General features: G+C 31.0%; 1 protein-coding gene across 1 annotated transcript; it reads left to right on the forward strand.

The window, feature by feature from the left end:
* Window positions 1–1,499: 1,499 nt before the first annotated feature.
* On the forward strand, window positions 1,500–2,543 carry LOC142620689 (aspartic proteinase nepenthesin-2-like). Its single transcript, XM_075794015.1, has one exon. The coding sequence runs from the start codon at window positions 1,500–1,502 to the stop codon at window positions 2,541–2,543; it is 1,044 nt and encodes a 347-aa protein (XP_075650130.1).
* The last annotated feature ends 16,001 nt before the right edge of the window (window positions 2,544–18,544 follow it).

An 18,544-nucleotide genomic window follows, 5' to 3' on the forward strand; every position in this document is an offset into this window, starting at 1 on the left:
TCGTCCGAGTCCGAGGAGTACTATCTCCTCGGACTAAAGTTAAACGCAAATCTAGTATAGATCCTAATGATTAAAGATGACCTTTCAGGAAGTTCTAATGATAGCAACGAGCACCATGAATGTACAAGAGGGATAAGGGCTCAAAAATATCTAAAGGGAAGCTACTACCACCGCATTAATGAGGAAGTGACCTCTGAACAGTATTATGGCAGCCTTACAGCCACCCCAAAAGACTTTTAGAGGGGCTGATGGGACAAGTATCAGCATAAACCATCAACTGTCCACATGTAGTCCACATGTAGGGTAAGGATGAAGGGAGAGATGTAATATGAATAAGGGTAGAGATCCCAGAGAGAGGATGAGGAAAAAAGGAGAAGAGAAAGCACTATAGCAATCTCAACAACTCCTGTAACCATGGTCATCCAATATACGCTAGAACAGAGCTCCTCGGACTGTGCCGAGAACCAACTTTCTCGCACAAACCGGGTTCAATTCTTGTTGGCTCATCATCCAAAACCATATTAACTGTTATCCAAGTACTAAAACCTAGCTCTTTGACCCACTCTCTACAAATTTATTGTACTGAGTTCACTGGGCCAAGATCCTTTACATTTTGGGCTTGGTCTGAAAATTGTGTCTCCATATTATCAGTTTCTTTAAAACCTTATTTTTTAAATTTATATATTTCAAGTAAACAATTTTTCCATATACACGTTACAATTATAAAAATAAAAAATGGTAAAAAATAACTTATCTTTCTCTCAAATTCAAAAAATATTATTTTTAAGGATATATTATAATTTAAGTACAATATTTTAAAATAAATCATAAATTTTATTCTAATATTACAACTCACATCCAAACTTATGAACATTTTTAATTATTCCATTGCAACACAATTTATTCCCAATAATAAAGATTAAAATTTCTATTGTAATCCACAATATGCCAAACATGCCTAAATTATAAGAACCTCATTCTGTATATCGATAAGAAAATTTGTCCACATTTTAATTTTTTTTAATTTTAATTATTTTCGGTGGGAAGAAAGTTAAGTAATCCAAAACGCTGTGGGAGTATGTCTATGGATCTAGAATATTTGTGTCTATATAAGAACAGTATACAACAAAGGAGAAGACATATTCATAATACTTAGTTGAGACCATCCATAGCAATATTGTTGTAGCCATGGCTGTTCTTTTCAATCTCTTTTTTCTTTCTTGCTTCACCTTGCTATGCTTCACTATTAATACTACATCCTTAGCCACCAATAGTCCCACTATCACAAAACCAAAGCGATTAGTCACCCAACTTATTCACCATAACTCGGTTTACTCTCCATACTACAACCCTAAGGACACCTAGCAGACCGAGCTAGGCATGCCATAGACAGTTCAAATGCTCGTTTTGACTACATATGGAAGGAGATTCAAGGGGTTTCTCTAGAAACGGATGATGTGCGCTCTAGTGCTATTCCTGAGACTAAGCATCACGGATTTATGGCAAATATATCCATTGGTTCACCTCCTGTTCCACAGCTCCTAACTATGGACACAGGCAGTAGTCTATCGTGGACCCAGTGTCAGCCTTGCATGCACTGTTTTACCCAAGCTCTTCCAATTTTTAATCCACCCCAGTCAGCCACGTATAGATTATTACCATGTTCGTCTCCCATTTGCCATCAAGCTCCCAGTATGATTTGTCCAGCTTCACGTTGCGAATTCGAACTACGATACGGCGATGGCACCGTTGTGTGTGGGTATTTGGGCACTGAAAAGATCACCTTTGAGACTTCTGATGAAGGAATAACATCGATACCCAATTTAGTTATTGGTTGTGCATATGACGTGGGTGGTAACTGGCGTACTGACGGTGGCCAAAGTAGCGGAGTACTTGGTCTTGGTGCTCTGGTGACATCATTGGTGAAACAACTGGGTTCTAAATTCTGCTACTGCTTTGGTTCTATATGGAATCTTCAATATAGTCATAATCAGTTGATTATTGGAGATGGAGCAAGAATAGAAGGCCCTTCCACTCCAATTACAATTTTTGGTGGCTACTACTATGTAACCTTAGAAAGCATTAGCGTGGGTGAGAAAAAGCTAGATATTTCGCCTAAAGTGTTTAAAGTGACAAAAAAGGGCAAAGGTGGAGTCATTATTGATTCAGGTTCAACACTTACGTATCTACCAAAAGCTGCGTTCAATCCACTTAAAGATGAAGTACTAAGCTTGATGGATGGCTTGGTACAATTTGTCGGAACGCTCCAATCAAGTCCTTGCTTCAGTGGGTTTATTGATCGTGACCTTGTTGGGTTTCCAGTAGTTACCTTTACCTTTGCAAATGGGGTTGACTTGGCTTTAGATGTAAAGAGCTTTTTTTACCCAGCAGAGCCAAACAGCTTTTGCATGTCTGTGGTTCCGAGTACTGCCGCCGACTTGACGTTAATTGGAGTGTTGGCTCAACAAAGTTATAATATTGCCTATGACCTTGTTGGGAATACGGTTTCCATACAACGGATTGACTGTGCACTCTTAGAGTGAGATGTTATTTATAGTTTTAAATTTTTGAAAGTTTTTATAATAAGATCTTATTTTTTCTTAATATTGATATTTGGGGGAATTATTTTTTTTATTTTTTATAAGAACGCTGCTTATTCCATTAAACAGAAGCCAAATAGGTTAGTTGTACAACATTAAGGTGCGGAGAAAAATCCTCCACCCACCTCAAAAAACCTTGTTACAAAATTGCTTGTGCAGCGTGTGTGAGAGAAGCTAAGTGTTTGACAAGTCTCTCCAATCAACTTTGCTTCAGAAATCAAATTAATTACCATAGGTGGTCATAGAAACATCTGCTTTCTTTAGAGAATTGATAACAAATTTGGAGTCGCCTTCAAGAATAGCTGAGTAGAAACAAATTTCGGAGGCAAAGCTCAAAGCTCAAATTTCTAGGATAAGGAGGTGATGGCTTGCCCATTAGGGGGAGTTGGTAATTAAGTCAAACTAGATAATTTCCTGTATGATACGCAGATACTTTGCAAATTAATTTGAGACAAATTTTATGTTTTTTAAGACCTATTTATCATACTCATTTTGATGTGTAATATTTATGTTTTACCAAAATATTTTTAAATGCTTTGAAACTCAATTTTCTTAATTCATATGTTATATATAAAAAAAAAAAAATGTCATAGAATTGTTTTCCTAATATTGTATAGAATTGCTCTACTAATCAAAATTTTTGAGGTTGGAATAGTCAATTTTTTCGACATTTGTTGCAGACTATCATATTATATTATTTTTAAACTTTATTTTTAAAACTAAATAAATGATTTTGAAATTTATAAATTTAAATTCAAAGAAAAAATACTTTCATATCCTAACATTCAAAAATTCAAGCAATATCTCAAATACTTCCTCAACTATTTCATTTTCACAACCAAATATCGAGCCTTATATCTCAAACACTCATTTCATTATCTCAACAAAAGAAAAATCATTTGTAATTACCAGCATATAGAGAATGTGATAAAATAAAGAAAAAATTGATTAAAACATTTCCATTAATCAAGATTTAATTTCATTTAACAATGTTAGAAATGCTATAAGCATATGGATAATAATTGTTGTATTGAGATTTAATTAGTTAGTTAGTTAGAATTCCAAGCATGTTAATCACATTTAGCACATGTTAGAATTATTAATGCACATGGTTAATCACATTTAGCACATGTTGAAATTATTAATGTACATGGTTAATCACATTTAACACATGTTGGAATTATTAATGCACATAGAAAATAATAGAACCAATAGGATGAGGCTATGTGGGCCAATGAGATTAGAGCTAGTCTCCTATAAATACATGATTGTAATCCAATATGAGATATGAATTGAAGAATAAACCAACTTCTTAGTGCATTAATGCATCTTTCTCTCTCTCTCTTAATCTCTATTTCTCTATGGAGGGTGACTACCTCGAATTAAGTCAATTTTCCTACAATTCCCATCAATCCTCCTATAATTCACACTCATCCCTATTAGGAACCTCTAGGTTCCTAACATATTGTGGTCACATTCACTCTCACACCATTGTCTCACTATAACTCCATCATTGAGCCTCGTGCTCGTTTTCTTCTTTCTTTGATGGAGGATCTTACCATCGACTTTCGCTCTCACTTCATCACATCTATTCTAGATGTGTATCAGGACACTCCTACTTGTGATAAGCTCATCTTTCCTTTAGCTATCACGCAGATTCTTCAGCACTTCTCCATTCTCATTCCTCTCTCTCTCTCTCTCCTCTCTTCACCATCATGGGTTCCATATGCCCTGGTTCTATCTAGCGAAGCGAGGCCCGACTTCTACCAAAGCGGCCACGAGTGGAGATGACAAATCCTGCAGCTTTTGCTACTCCACCCTCTTCCTTAGCTTCGTTTACCTCCGCTTCCTCCTCCGCAGCTGGTGTAATTCTCAATGCCATCATGGAGTAGTTGCAATGGATGCATGCTGATTTTGGTGGTCGTCTTAACTATCTCATCAATGAGATATGTCAGATGAACACTAGGATAGGATGCATTGCATGCCGACATGCTTGCAGCGGTGGCTATGGACCTTCTCCCTCCCCTTCTCCAGAGCATCCTGTAGTTTCTCCTTCAGAGGATGATGAGGATGATCTCTTCTGATGATGACGAGATGACAACCTCTCAGTAACTTGCCCTTTGTCATTTGTGACAAAAAGGGGAAGTAGTTTTGGTTTTGAGAGTAGTCTTATACTTAGGGGGAGAGTTAGTATATGACATTTTTGATAGGGAGAGAGTATCTAGTATTGAGGGATGTAGTGAGGACTTTATGTATTTTCTTTTACATTAGCTTCATGTACACAGGTCTTGTGATCATTTTATATACATACATTGTACTTTATCTTTTGTAGATGATGATGATGTCTGTTTTCTTCACCTATTTCTACATGTGTTGTTTCTTTTCTATCTTTATACACATGTTTCTTTATGTATGCAATCATTATTTCTGTTTTACACATGATTCCTTGATGAGTTTTGTTTAAGTGTTTCAGAAAGACAAGTTGTGAAAGTCTATCTTGCCATGAACTCTCTTCTTGCAAAGTTTTTCAAGAGTTTGTAATAGGAATAGATTTTTTTTGTGATACAACAAGTTGTTATGAGTTGAGTGATTTAAGACTTTTCTCATGATTATTTGTTTTTATTGTGGTTTTGTCACGAATTGTCAAATGGGGAGATTGTTAGGGACATATTTTATGTCACTTTACTTGTAATTGGGTAAATCTAGGATGGGTGACTTCAAGAAACATGTAGTTCAAGTCAAGTGTTAAAGTCATGAAGAGATCTGATTAAGAAACAAGTGAAGAAGAGTTGTTCATTAAATCTCGACAGCAATCTCAACAGAAAGACTTCTATCGAGATTTAATGTTGAATCTCGACAAAAGCTCGACACAAGCTGTTTCTGTCGAGTCTTACAAAATCAGAATTTTTAGATCTGATTTTCAACCCATGCTTGTATATTTGTATAGGGTTTCTTTTCTCACAACCCTAGACATATATAAAACCTATTTTAAAGGCCGTCATACAAGAGAATGCGTGTAGAAAGTGCCTTAGTTCATTATTCTCTCTGAAGAAGCTATTGCGTCTTTACGCCAAAGGTTATGTAACCAAGGAACTTCCTGATATTTATTGTTGATGAACTGGAGAACTTTACAGCCAACAACCTCTTCAAGTTGGTAGAGTTAGTCACGTACTGGGATTCATGCATTGAACTAAAAGATTGCCGCTACAATACATGTCCAATTGGGTATTGGGGTAAAGGTTCAACTGTAGGTTGGTATTTCAAGATAGGCCAAATGGTTTAGTAAGATTCCTTATACTTGTAACCACTGGTAATTGATAATAGTGGATTCTTGGGAGTGGTGACCTTAAAATCACCCGGGGGGTTTTGCCTTGGTGGTTTTTCCAATTCGTAGACAAATCACCTGTGTCAAATTTAATTTCTGCTGCATTTAGTTTAGTTGGTGATTTGTTTGTGCTGTCATGTTATTGCATGAAATTTGATCTAATTAATTAACCTGGGTTATTAATTAATTAATTAATTAATTGCAAGGTAAATTTGAGGTTTGTTTGGTGAAAAACTTAAGAAGCATTTCAAAGTAAATTTGAAGTTCATTTGGTGAAGAACTTAAGCAATAGCAACCAACATAGACCTGCAACGGTAAAGAAAACTTTCAATAAGTTCTTGGAGTTAGTCGAAGGTTCTGGTTGTGATTGTAGGTACATCATCTGTGAAGGCGTTCATATATTAAAGACTTCAGAGGTTCTAATGCAGTATAAAGTTTTTACTATAAATTCATCTATTGAGATTGTAGAGTCTAGGAACAATGTTTTGTACTAGATCTTAAACTTCTCTTTACTATAGCGGATTTTCTTTTGAGAAGGTTTCTTCCCAAGTTTTTTTTTATTAGTGAAATTAGTTTGTTGTATTGGTTTTCTTATGTTATCATATCGTGTTTCATTTACTATTCGGTTGTGCATGATTTTGATGTTTGATTGTTTAGCTAAGGACTAATCGTAAGAGATCTTATTAACAACTTTGTCTTAAAACTTGTTAATTCTATCAACTGGAGTTTAAATTTCACAACATCAGTAAACCAGGTTTATGCAAATAGAAAAAGTTAGTTGAGGACTTGAGGTCATTCTAGCTACTACTCGGCGTCAAGTGCATGTAGCAAGGAAGTCCACTGAAAAAATTGGAGCAATCATTTTGGCTACGATGTCTACAGGGTGTGGCTCCCTCATTTCCAACAAAGTGCTTCAGTTTGCAAGGATTGGAGTAGTCCAACGATTAAGAAGATTTCTGCTCAAATTCGGGTTATGGGTTTTGTTTGGTTTTGTGTTTTCGGTAATTGGTTTGTGAAATTTTTATTTTTTTGAAAATTTGGATGGCGTTTTTTCAGTAATGGGTTTGTGTTCTGTTATGTGATTTTGGTCACATTAGAGGAATAAAATCAAATATGAGGTTTTGGGTTGGGTTTAGTTTCTTGTATTTGAAAATTAGTTTTTTTTTTTTTCAAAAAATAGTATTTTGGTCCCTGAATGCTATGTCCACAATTTTTTCACAAAAAATTCTAAGTGGTGGGTTGTTATTAGTTGCTGTGGGTGAGCAAAAAAGTTATTTATGTTGTAGATTCAAATTAGAATCAATAACAATTTATGACCTATGATTTGTTGTGTTGTGGACGTAGCACTCTTCCTAAACTTAACAAATTTAGGGATGAAAAAAGGAATTTTTTAAAGTTCAACAACAAAAAATAAAACATTTTCAATAGTTTATGCTCTGTTTGGTAGGAGTACTGTGGTTTTGGTTTTCAAAACAATATGAAAACTGTGATTTAAAAATTGTACTAAAAAGTAAAAACAGATATTTTGGGTACTTATAATGCAAAAAAAATGTGTTTGGTTACATGTTTTTATAACATTTTTGGGTAAATTATGTATTTGACCCCTATCTTTTACACCATATTTCAATATGGTGTATAACCTTTCAATTGTATAAATTTGGTCCACAACCTTTCAATACCAATCAATTTAGTCTTTTCCATTATCTCTTGGATGAAAATTACTAACATGGCTAACAGCTAAACTAAAAAATTAGTTTCTATTGATGTGGTGATAAACATATTTTTTATTTTGGTTGTTTGCCATGTCAACAATTTACATCTAAGAGATAACGACAATGACTAAATTGAAACGGCACTGAAAGGTTTAAGTACTCATAATGCAAAAAAAAAAAAAAAAAAGTGTTTGGTAACATGTTTTTGTAGTATTTTTGCGTAAACTATGTATTTGGTCTCTATCCTTTACACCAAATTTCAATTTGCTCAATAACCTTTCAATTGTGTAAATTTGGTCTTTAACTTTTCAGTGCCGTATCAATTTAGTCTCTACTATTATTTCTTGGATGAAAATTGCTAATATGGCTAACAACAACAACAACAAAAAAGTTTTCATTGATGTGGCTATCAAATAATTTTTTATTTTGGCTGTTTGCTACTTCAGCAATTTACATCCAAGAGACAACGATAAGGACTAAATTGATATGGTATTGAAATGTTAGGGACCAAATTAACGTAAATGAAAGTTTAGGAATCAATTTAAAATATGATGTAAATGATAGAGACTAAATACATAGTTTACCTAAAAATTCTTTTAACTGAAAACACATAATTGGGGATATCACTATTCCAAAGCATGGTTTTCATATTTGAAAGTTCAAATAACCGGTAAAGGCAGAAGTTCAAGGTTTTTAAGGTTCAACCAAGGTCGAACCGTGATTATGTCATAATTAATTTAAAATAAAGTAAAGGTATTAAATTTGTAGATATTAGCAAAATTGACTAAAATATTTAAAAATATAAAACAAACTTTCAAATAAATTTTCTTGATATTACAAGGTTAACATAAAATAGCACGTTATAAGGTTAATAGAAAATAGTATAGCATAAATAATCATTTATAAATATTGTATAATAATCCCTCAAGTAGAAATTATTTTGATTAAAAAGAAATCACTTTTAAAATAAAATTCATGAACAGTAAATTCCTATGCAAAGGTATTATTCTTAAATCAAAACTTAATTTAGCAATAAAAACAAATTTAGTAATATATAATACATTGAGATAGAGGTGATATGGAAGTGTAGAAACTATGAATCTTGTAAATCTAATATAAATATAATAAATCTTGTGATCTTATTAGCTCACAAGGAGCTTGCCTGGTCTGTTGGTCACGCTATCAGCCGTAGAGCTACCTACGGTTCTACCGATTTACTGAGTTGAACCCCAAGTTCACAAAGAGTTTAAAACCTAAAATAAAAGAAGTTGATATTAGTTTGTTATCATATTAATCCAAAAATCCGGATTACGTCCAAAAATTCTGTTGAATTATCATATTAATCTACATGAATAAATCACTTTCATAACTTATTTTAATTTTCATGATTTATGTTTATTGAATTATCATATTAATCAACATGATCATAAGATTCATTACCACATGATTTTCCAGCGTTTTAATCTCTTCCAGTCCTTCAATAACATAAATAAAGGCTAAAATTGAAATATTAAAATAAACAAGACTTTAATCGCATTTAATTCCATAGCTTAGAGGTATTAGGAACATTCTGAAAACCATTATAGTAAATACAATAAACAAGAGGGGGAAAAAAAGATCTTATAAAATCGAAGTCTTTGACTTTTTATTGACATTTTCAGAGTTTGTCATATCATTATTATTTTTTTAAAAACAAAATTATTTAATTTTTTTTAATTAAAAATATTAACTTCAACATGAGGAGGACTAATCTTTGACATCAATAGCCAATGTCCAAACTTAACAAGGAGTGAAACTCTACCTCTCTAACAAGTCCAACTTAAACTCAAAAGTCCAAACTTAACAAGGAGTGAAACTCTATCTCTATAACAAGTTCAATTTAAACTCAAACTCAAACGTTGATAATTTATCTCCAAATTTGCAAAGTTAATTATGAGCACGATAAAAACAGTGCAAACCCCAATATTTTTTTTTTCAAAACCGAGTAGAGATATGAGCTCTTTTTCTATTTTTTTCTTCTCCTCTACTTTGTTAAAAAAAAAAATTTAATTATGGTTTTTCCTATAATTTTAAAAAGTGATTTTTAAATTTTAGACCGGTTAAAATTTAAAACTTATTACTTTACGGGTTTGTGTACCTTTTTCTTTTTCTTATATTTCTCTTTTGAATAGTCATATAATTTTTGAATTCTTTCAATAATTTAGTCTTTAATTATATATCTATTTTGGCATTTATCTGAATTTGTGTTAATTTTTGCAATATTTGAACATGTTTATCAGATTTCAATGGCTATACCATGTATTATTCTTTTGAAGGTAATCAATTTTTCTTTTATATTTCTCTATTGTGTAATCATATACATTTTGTTTTGTTTCACAAATTTTTGGGAAGTAAATCTTATGATTCTTTAATATTTTTTGGCATTTCAAAAGTTCTAACATCTGAATTATTCTTTTAATGGTAACACATCTTTCTCTTATATTTCTCTGTTGTGTAGTCACACACACACACACACACACACACATATATATTATATATAATTTGTAGGCTCTGAATTTTTTGATTCCTTTCAATAGTTATAGTCATGAATTATTCTTTTAAATGTAACTCATCTTTCTCTTATATTTTTTTATTGTTTAGTCATATATATATATATATATATATATATATATTAATAATTTCTAAACAGTGAATCATCTAATTATTTAATATTTTTTGGTCTTTCGAAAGTTTTAATATATGAATTTTTGAGTTATTTTTTTGTAGTATCTGAAACTGTTTGACAAATTTATAAGCCATTACACATTCAAACAATGACTTCTTCATCAAATTGTAACATGAATTGAAGTCATACAAGAGCAAATTATGCAATAGTGTAGTTTCTTAATTAATTTAAAATTTTATAAAATTATTTTGTCTACCTCACCAATAGGTAGGTTCTCGTGCATAGCACGAGTTAGCGACTAGTATACTATATAATAAAAGTTGGGATTAGAAACCATGGTTGTGTCAAGTGGCTTCGCCATATTGTAGAAATTTTTTAAGATTTTAAGATTTTTAAAAATATATATCTATATATATAATTTTTCTTCTCCTATAATTTCTAAGTTGATAAAAATATTAATTTAATTATAATCCAAATTTTTCATCTAATCCATCTAATCCTTATTTTATCTTAATTAAATTTCAATCCAAAATTTTCATCTAATCCATTTAACAAAAAAAATTTAAATTTGAGTAAGACACTAATTCTATTTGTACTTATCAACTTATTTGGATAAAGTAATAATAAGTATTTATTGTATTATTTTTTTAGATTTAAAAATAATAATTTTTCTTCTCCTATAATTTCTAAGTTGATAAAAATCTTAATGTGATTACAATCCAAATTCTTCATCTAATCTATCTAATCCTTATTTAATCTTAATTAAATTACAATCCAAAATTTTCATCTAATCCATTTAACAAACAAGTTTAAGTTTAAGTAAGACTCTAATTCTATTTGTACTTATCTACTTATTTGGATAAAGTAATAATAAATATTTTTTTTTTTATAAAATAAAAATTTTACTTTTAGCCTAATTTAAATGTTAATTATTGTTTTTTGTGGATAAACCTAATTTAAAATTTAATTGTTTTTTTGTGTGTGGATAAAGTATGAAATGATAGCTAATATGTATTAACTTTAACGTAAACGTAATTAAAAAAAATCTAATTTAGATAACGTAAAAAAAAAAAAAAAAAACTAATAGGAACTTCTCCATAATTTTATTTATATATATATTTTAAATAGGCACTTCTCTGTAACTTTGAGTTTATATGTTGATTTATATATATTTTTTCTTTTTGATGCTCTATTTAAGTTACATTTTATTTGGTTTTTATTATATCTAGTCGGTTTTATCTTCTTGGGTAATTAAGCAAGTTTAATCTTTTAGTATCTTTTTTCTTCATGTGGAAAATTGCACAATTTTAATATATATATATATATATATATATATATATATATATATATATATATATTGGTAATAGGATTTGAACCAATGTTCTTGAGGTAGCAAACGCACCAACTAGATTTGCTAAAGATGAAATCCATGTAGAGGATGTTTCTCCAATAATTTGAAACCAGGTTCTTGAATTAACATTTTTTGTATTTAATTTTCTTAATCTTTGTGTTTTTTTTTTAAAGTTTATGATAGCTATTTTCTTTTCTTTGAGGGTTCGATATGGTATTTTCACTGTGGTATTTTAAGAGTTTTAATCGGTAACTTATAGTCTTCAATGAATATTAATTAAAGAGAAATTTTTGAGAAAAAAAGAAATAGTGAAATTGAAGAACCAAGCTAATTGACTATTTGAAGCCCACCTTGAAGAAGTAAAATTAGTAACTTTTTTTATAATAAAATAATTAAACATTTTTTTTTTAATTTCAAAATTATATGTAAGAAAAAAAAATCTTATCCACGATATAAACATATTTACCATTGTATACATATATACATACATACATACATATATATATATATATATATATATATATAAAAGTAATAACGTATTAAAAGAGTACAATAAATATGTTTGTTTTTAGAATGCATAAGATGTTTTATTCTTTTTTTTTGTATATTATTTTTTGCCAATATGATGAAACAAATTTTGTATGCTTTTCTTCAAACTTACATGAATTTGAATTTTTCATTATTATAAAAATGTTTAGTAATCTAAATTGATCTTAATTATTGAATTGAGGTTTCCACTTAAATATGATTTCAATTATTGTTTTGGATAATTTTCAATTATTAAATTCATGGTTTTTCTATTTAAATATACATTGGTGATAAATTGAGCCTTAAAGACAATATGCATTCATTAAATAACTTTAATGTAAAATATTCATTTATTTTTATTATATATTCTATTATATATAAATTTTGATTAAGCTGTGCATCATACGAGCATAATGCTAGTATATATAAAAAAGTAGAGACTTGATGTAGGAGAGCAAAATGTTCTGCCATGTGTCACACTCTTTGAAAAAAGAATTGAAATATTCTTAAGTTACAAGATAAGGACAAAAAAAATATGGACTTCTTGTTTTTTTTTTGTTCAATGTTTCAAGATAAATCCTTTGCACTTTTACTCCTTTATATGTATAGTCCAGAATCTTTCATGCCATCTCATCTTAAATACATCGAAACAAAAAATGATTTTGTAACACAAAATTTCTCAATTACGGAAAATCAAACAATTTAAAAAGTTCTTTGCAAAATTAAATTTGTATTAATGAATAATGAGTACAATCTCTATTTCAATTCTTTTACAAAAGAATACCCTTTGATTCAATCTTCTTTGAACTTCACTCGAACAAGAAATCTTCTTGACTTTTGTAAGAAGATGAATTGAACGGTCTTCACAACAAATCTCTAGCTTTGAGCTTGGTAGAGATTTGTGTTCTTCAAATCTTTGAATGTGATGTCTTTTAGGTTGAAGTTCTTCAGGGCTTTAGAGGCTTGTTCTGTTGAGCTTCAAGGATTTGGGGTTTGTTGAAGTTTATGGAGGCTTTTTAGCTTGATTTCAATTGAACTTCAAGCCTTGGAAGCAAGATTCCAAGGAACTTCTGTGAATGTTTTTGGTGTGTTCTTAAGTTAGAATTTCTCCAAAGATTTGATGTCATAGAAAAATTGTGTCTTAGGTAGAATTTCTCCAAAGCTTTGACGGCTTAGAAAAATTGTCTAGAATGAGAGGAGGTTTACCATTTATTTATAGTGGTTTTAAAGGATGAGTCTCATTTGAGATTGACCTCCTTGTGAATAATTATCTCTATTTTTATTTATTTTAATAGAGATAATGATTAACTATTATCACTTCAATTTAATTGAGATATTTATCTCTATTTAATTAGAATAATTATCATCAAGATATTTATTTCTATTTAATTATGATAATTATCAACTTGAATGACGCATGTCAACACTTGATTTATCTAATTTAATAACATATTAATTAAGAATTTGTCACTAAATTTTAATGTAGCATTTTATAATTGGCTTAAAATTTTGCCTCCTACAAATGTCAATTATCTTCAACTTTTCAATGACACCTACCTAGCTCCAACTTCGTCATCTCAACTAATCTTAACTCCTATGAGTTTACTATAACAAAAGAAGAGACCTTGTTTATTTATTTATTTATTGAGTGATAGTAGAGTATGGTTTTTGATGTTGAGGTCAGATGTTATGGGTTATGTAAAGCATGTGATTGCCTTGGGTCTTTGGGTGTTTGTAATGGGAAAGTCATAAATAATTTTTTTAGAACTAAAGAGAAATTTCTGATTGATTATTGATTATTGATGAGATTATTTGCGTTTTTATTATGTTTTAGAATTCATAATTTATAGGTTCTTTTGTAGTTTTTTTTTTACTATTATTTAGTGCAATATCGATATGAGCCATGATGATAAAAGTAAAAGTTAATGATGATTTTAGAGTGTTGTGCTTTATTTTATTTTTATTTTTTAATGTGGAAGTTTGTTTGTTAGGATTGAAATCTATGGTTTGATTGTATAGCTGGATTCGATGTCAGCTGGGCCTCCAAGGAAGGAAAGAGAAAGAGAGAAGTTTTAGAGAATTAGAGAGATAGAGAGAAACTGAAATGAGTTCATTCTTATTGCCCCTTCATACAACAGTAATGCCCCTTTTTTATACCTTCCTCAATCAATCCAACTCTATCTAATAACCAACTGCCATAACCACCTACAGTTGGCAAGTATCTCCACTAACTGCTAGTAACTAATTTCTAGCTTGCATCAGCAATACAATACAATCTATGATCCTAACAATACCTCCTCCATTAAAGAACCTTGCCCACAAGGTGAGGGAATTGTTTCCAAAGCAAATATAGATTTTCCCAAGTAGCATCTTCCTGACTTCCTCCTTGCCATTGGACTAAAACTTGAGTGATGGTCCTACTCCTTAGCTGATGAGTTCTGTCCTACAGAATAGCTATGGGTTCTGGATTAAGAGTGCCATCTGAATCCATAAGTGGGAAGGATTTTCCCTTTCTTGTAGTCCACCAAAAATGCATACCCCAGCAGCACCACAAATGCATAGTTGGTGTCCCAATCTTCAATTCCAACAAATAATTAAGGCTCTATTGACCAGTCTTCACCACAAATGGCCTTCCCACCAAATATTCTCTCCATTTCTTCACAACAACTCCATCGCAATGAATCACAGCCCATGAAATAGGAGCATAACCCAAGGCAATCGTATTGAAATTAATCCATAAACCATAATTATCAACTCCAATAGTTGATAGCCTTGACTCCATGTACACTAGGTATGCTAGTAATTTCCTTTTCACATCCCTACCCACATCAACCTTAATAGTGAAAGGTCTTGCACACTTCAAAAGATCAGCAACACCGTATTTCTTCCGTGTACAATCAAAAGCAGAACTACAAATCTTGCTTCCTAGTACATAAAGCCCTTGAATCAAGATTTGATTTCTTATAAAAGTTATGATCACCTTGGCTATAGAACTTGGCAAGTAACGCACTATTGCTACCAACACCATAAGTCGATGTAGAACTTATTTTCTTATAAAAATTGTGATCATTTCGGCTATGGAATCCGTCATTTACCCCACAGCTATCACCAAGAAAAGAAACATCTAGTTCCTTGGCTTTATGACAGCCACTAAGTAGCGAGATTTGGCCCTCAACGAGAATGTGTGGTAAGTCTACATCTTCATTTTTGATTACATGAATCGACCCATTTGGTGAAACATGAGCATGAGTGTGTGGTAAGTTTGCATCATCATTCTTTATTACATGAACAAACCCATTTGGTGGAACATGAGTTTGGTTAACGCCAATGAACATTGAATTACTCACAAGAATAGGTGTTTCTTGAATAGTAGCCTTCATTGGATTGTTGTGAGAGACCGCGCCCCCGGCCCGCTTTTTATGGAATGTGTTGGGCCAAACCCATGTGAATGGGTGGAGTCGTGTTATGTTAGGATTTGTGCCCTTAAATCCTATTGTATGATGCTATGTATGATATTATGTATGACATGATGTATGACTTAATATTGTGTTTAATAAAGTTATTTTGTTATCATCCAAAATAATGGTAACATGAATATGGGACATTATCATATAGTCCATGAGATGCATTATATGTGATTTATGTGAAAAGTCACAGAAGATGTAAATCACAAGTTCTTTGTAAACTCAGAATTAATAATTCGTAGTCGGTGATGAAATTGGGCATTTCATTTACGAAGACTATAAGGTGTCAACTAAGATGATTTGTCTTGATCATGGAAGTGGAAGCTTCTAGTTGATATGTTGATATGTTTTAAGAGTTAAAACATATTGAACAGGACCGCTGTGAGATTTATTATTCTTCTAAAGACTGTCAAATGAATAATAAATCTCACGACTTCTATTTGCATGAACTCTTAATCCTGAGAGAATAATAGACCTGATCATGAAGTGTAGGTTGCTTTGATATATCAGGAGTGAGATTTGAAGTGACGGTCAAAACCTCAGTATATTGGGTAGCCACATTTAGTGTTGATGGAACATATATTCTCAATGCGGAATTCATAGTCTCTTGATGGAGATATAAAATATTCCCTTGAGATAAGTTTAATGGTTTCAGTTATTCAGAGAGTTAGGCCTAACCACTTTAGTAAGAAATTACTAAAGTATATATTTATGAAATTGGATTTCATAAATATATAATGAATAACTTTAAAGAATTAAACCGGGTACTCAAGGATAAGATGTAGTAATTTACAAAGTGGCAGTCTACATTTATGACTTTGTGTTACTACGAATATTTTATGAAGGGGTTATGTGTATAATAAAGTCTTGGGATATAATTTATTAATAAGGCCTAAAGTGCAATTATATTTATATAGTGGTATTAAATATAATTAATGGTAACTTTGGACTTGTCAAGAGTTGACGGAAAAGCCCAAAGCCCATTGGAGCTAGTGTCTTATTGGTCCCTTTTGGTCCCACTCCAAGCCACACACTAAAGCCCAATTGGAAAGGCCCAATAGGCCAGCCCAATTAGATAATCAGTTAGTTATAAAGGGAGAAACATACATAATTTTTATTAGAAGAGATTAGAAAAGAAAAGAAAAAAAGAAACGGTGTGTGAGAGAGTGTGAGACACACTTTCATTCTCCCTTTGAAAAACTGATTGAGAGACCACACATCTTGGGCGTAAAGTGGAATTGGAGTGAAGATTAAAAGTGTTCCCAAGTGCTTCTAATCTTTGTTTTGAATTTCTCCACACCAAGGTACGCTATCTTGTTCTTAAATTCTGAAATTTATGTAGTGCACGTTATCAATCATGAATGAAATAGACCATTGTTCATTGCTTCCGCTATGGGTTTTGCATGAGATGAAAAACCAGAATTTTTCCTTCAATTGGTATCAGAGCCAAGTTTTCATATCATGATTGTATAACGTGTGATTGAATTTTAGAATTTAAGAAAACCGTTATCTTTGTGTTTTTTAAATTTCTGCATAAAGATATTGTTGCATAAATCTTGTGTGCATTGATAAATATATGTGATATATTGTTCTACATATGCACGGATTGAACATTGATTCAATAACTATTAATGGAAGTTAATGGATTGCATGTAAAATTTGTGTAATTGTCATGTACGGACTGCATGTAGAATATATGATTGGCAGTTTTTGATCGGCAGTTATGCACTTGTCAAAAACTTTGAATCATTATTGCTCCGTTTGACTTTGAATTCATTGCATGGTTAACACGGATTGAATGCAACAGTTATGAAAACCACTTGGACTTTCATTTCATGAAAACTGTCTTGAGTTAGTTACAATTTTCACACGGATTCTTTTTTTTTTCAAAACCGCTTGGACTTTCATGCATGGTTTGACCATGGCTTGGCCACCTTTTGTTTTTCAAGAAAGTAGATCCGTGAGACTTTCTTCTGACAACTATATATATATATATATATATATATATATATATATATATATATATATATATATATATATATATATTATAATATACTTAATACATATATATAACGTAACGTAATGTAATTATATATATTATATATATTAATTTGTATATTATATTATATATAATATAATATAAATTTTTATATATAATAGGGGTTTTTATTACGTTATATATATTTATATACGTTAATGCTAGAATTAAGAAATTTATTCCTAATTAGATTAGGATTATTTTTTCAACGTGTTTAGCATTATTCTAGTTCTTGACCTTAAAAACCTTTAATTTAAAATATCTAGTGGGAGAGAGATTCAAGGGTTGAATCTCACGGCCTCCATTGTTGGTTCATAGTAGTGTGAAATATATACTTTGTCTTTGCCTCGAGCTTAGCATTCCATGCGGAGAGTATTTATTTCATGGTCTTACAAGATTGAATTTCTTGGTTTATAGTGGTTTGATAAACACCTTGTCTTAGTTTCGAGCTTTGCATTCCATGCGGAGGGTGTTTTATCATGGTACTACAAAATAAGCCTGTTAAAGGGATGAGATGTGGTTACACATGATTCTAGACAATGGTATACACTAGACTAAGTATTTTAGTATCCTCTATGCTGAGTTCTTACTATTATTACTTAGAGGCTAAATATCAAACAGTATATTATTAGTGTTTGATAAGAGTTATCATGATAGCACTAATAATGAGAATAGTTCTCAATCAATCATAGTATTTTATGTTCACTCTATTCTGAGGGATATTGAATATGAGATTGGGTTGTCATTGCATATATTATTTTATGGTTTTATTAAGGTTCCATATTATATGCTTTTATGCTAAATTGATAATGTCCAATTTACTTATTATATTCATGTTTATTATTTTCAGATTTTGTCATG

Source organism: Castanea sativa, chromosome 12 (assembly GCF_040712315.1).
Source record: "Castanea sativa cultivar Marrone di Chiusa Pesio chromosome 12, ASM4071231v1".
NCBI classification, from domain to species: Eukaryota; Viridiplantae; Streptophyta; class Magnoliopsida; order Fagales; family Fagaceae; genus Castanea; species Castanea sativa.

Excerpts from the sequence above, each read along its gene's own strand:
- LOC142620689 (XM_075794015.1), top strand. The coding sequence starts at position 1,500 with ATGGCAAATATATCCATTGGTTCACCTCCTGTTCCACAGCTCCTAACT.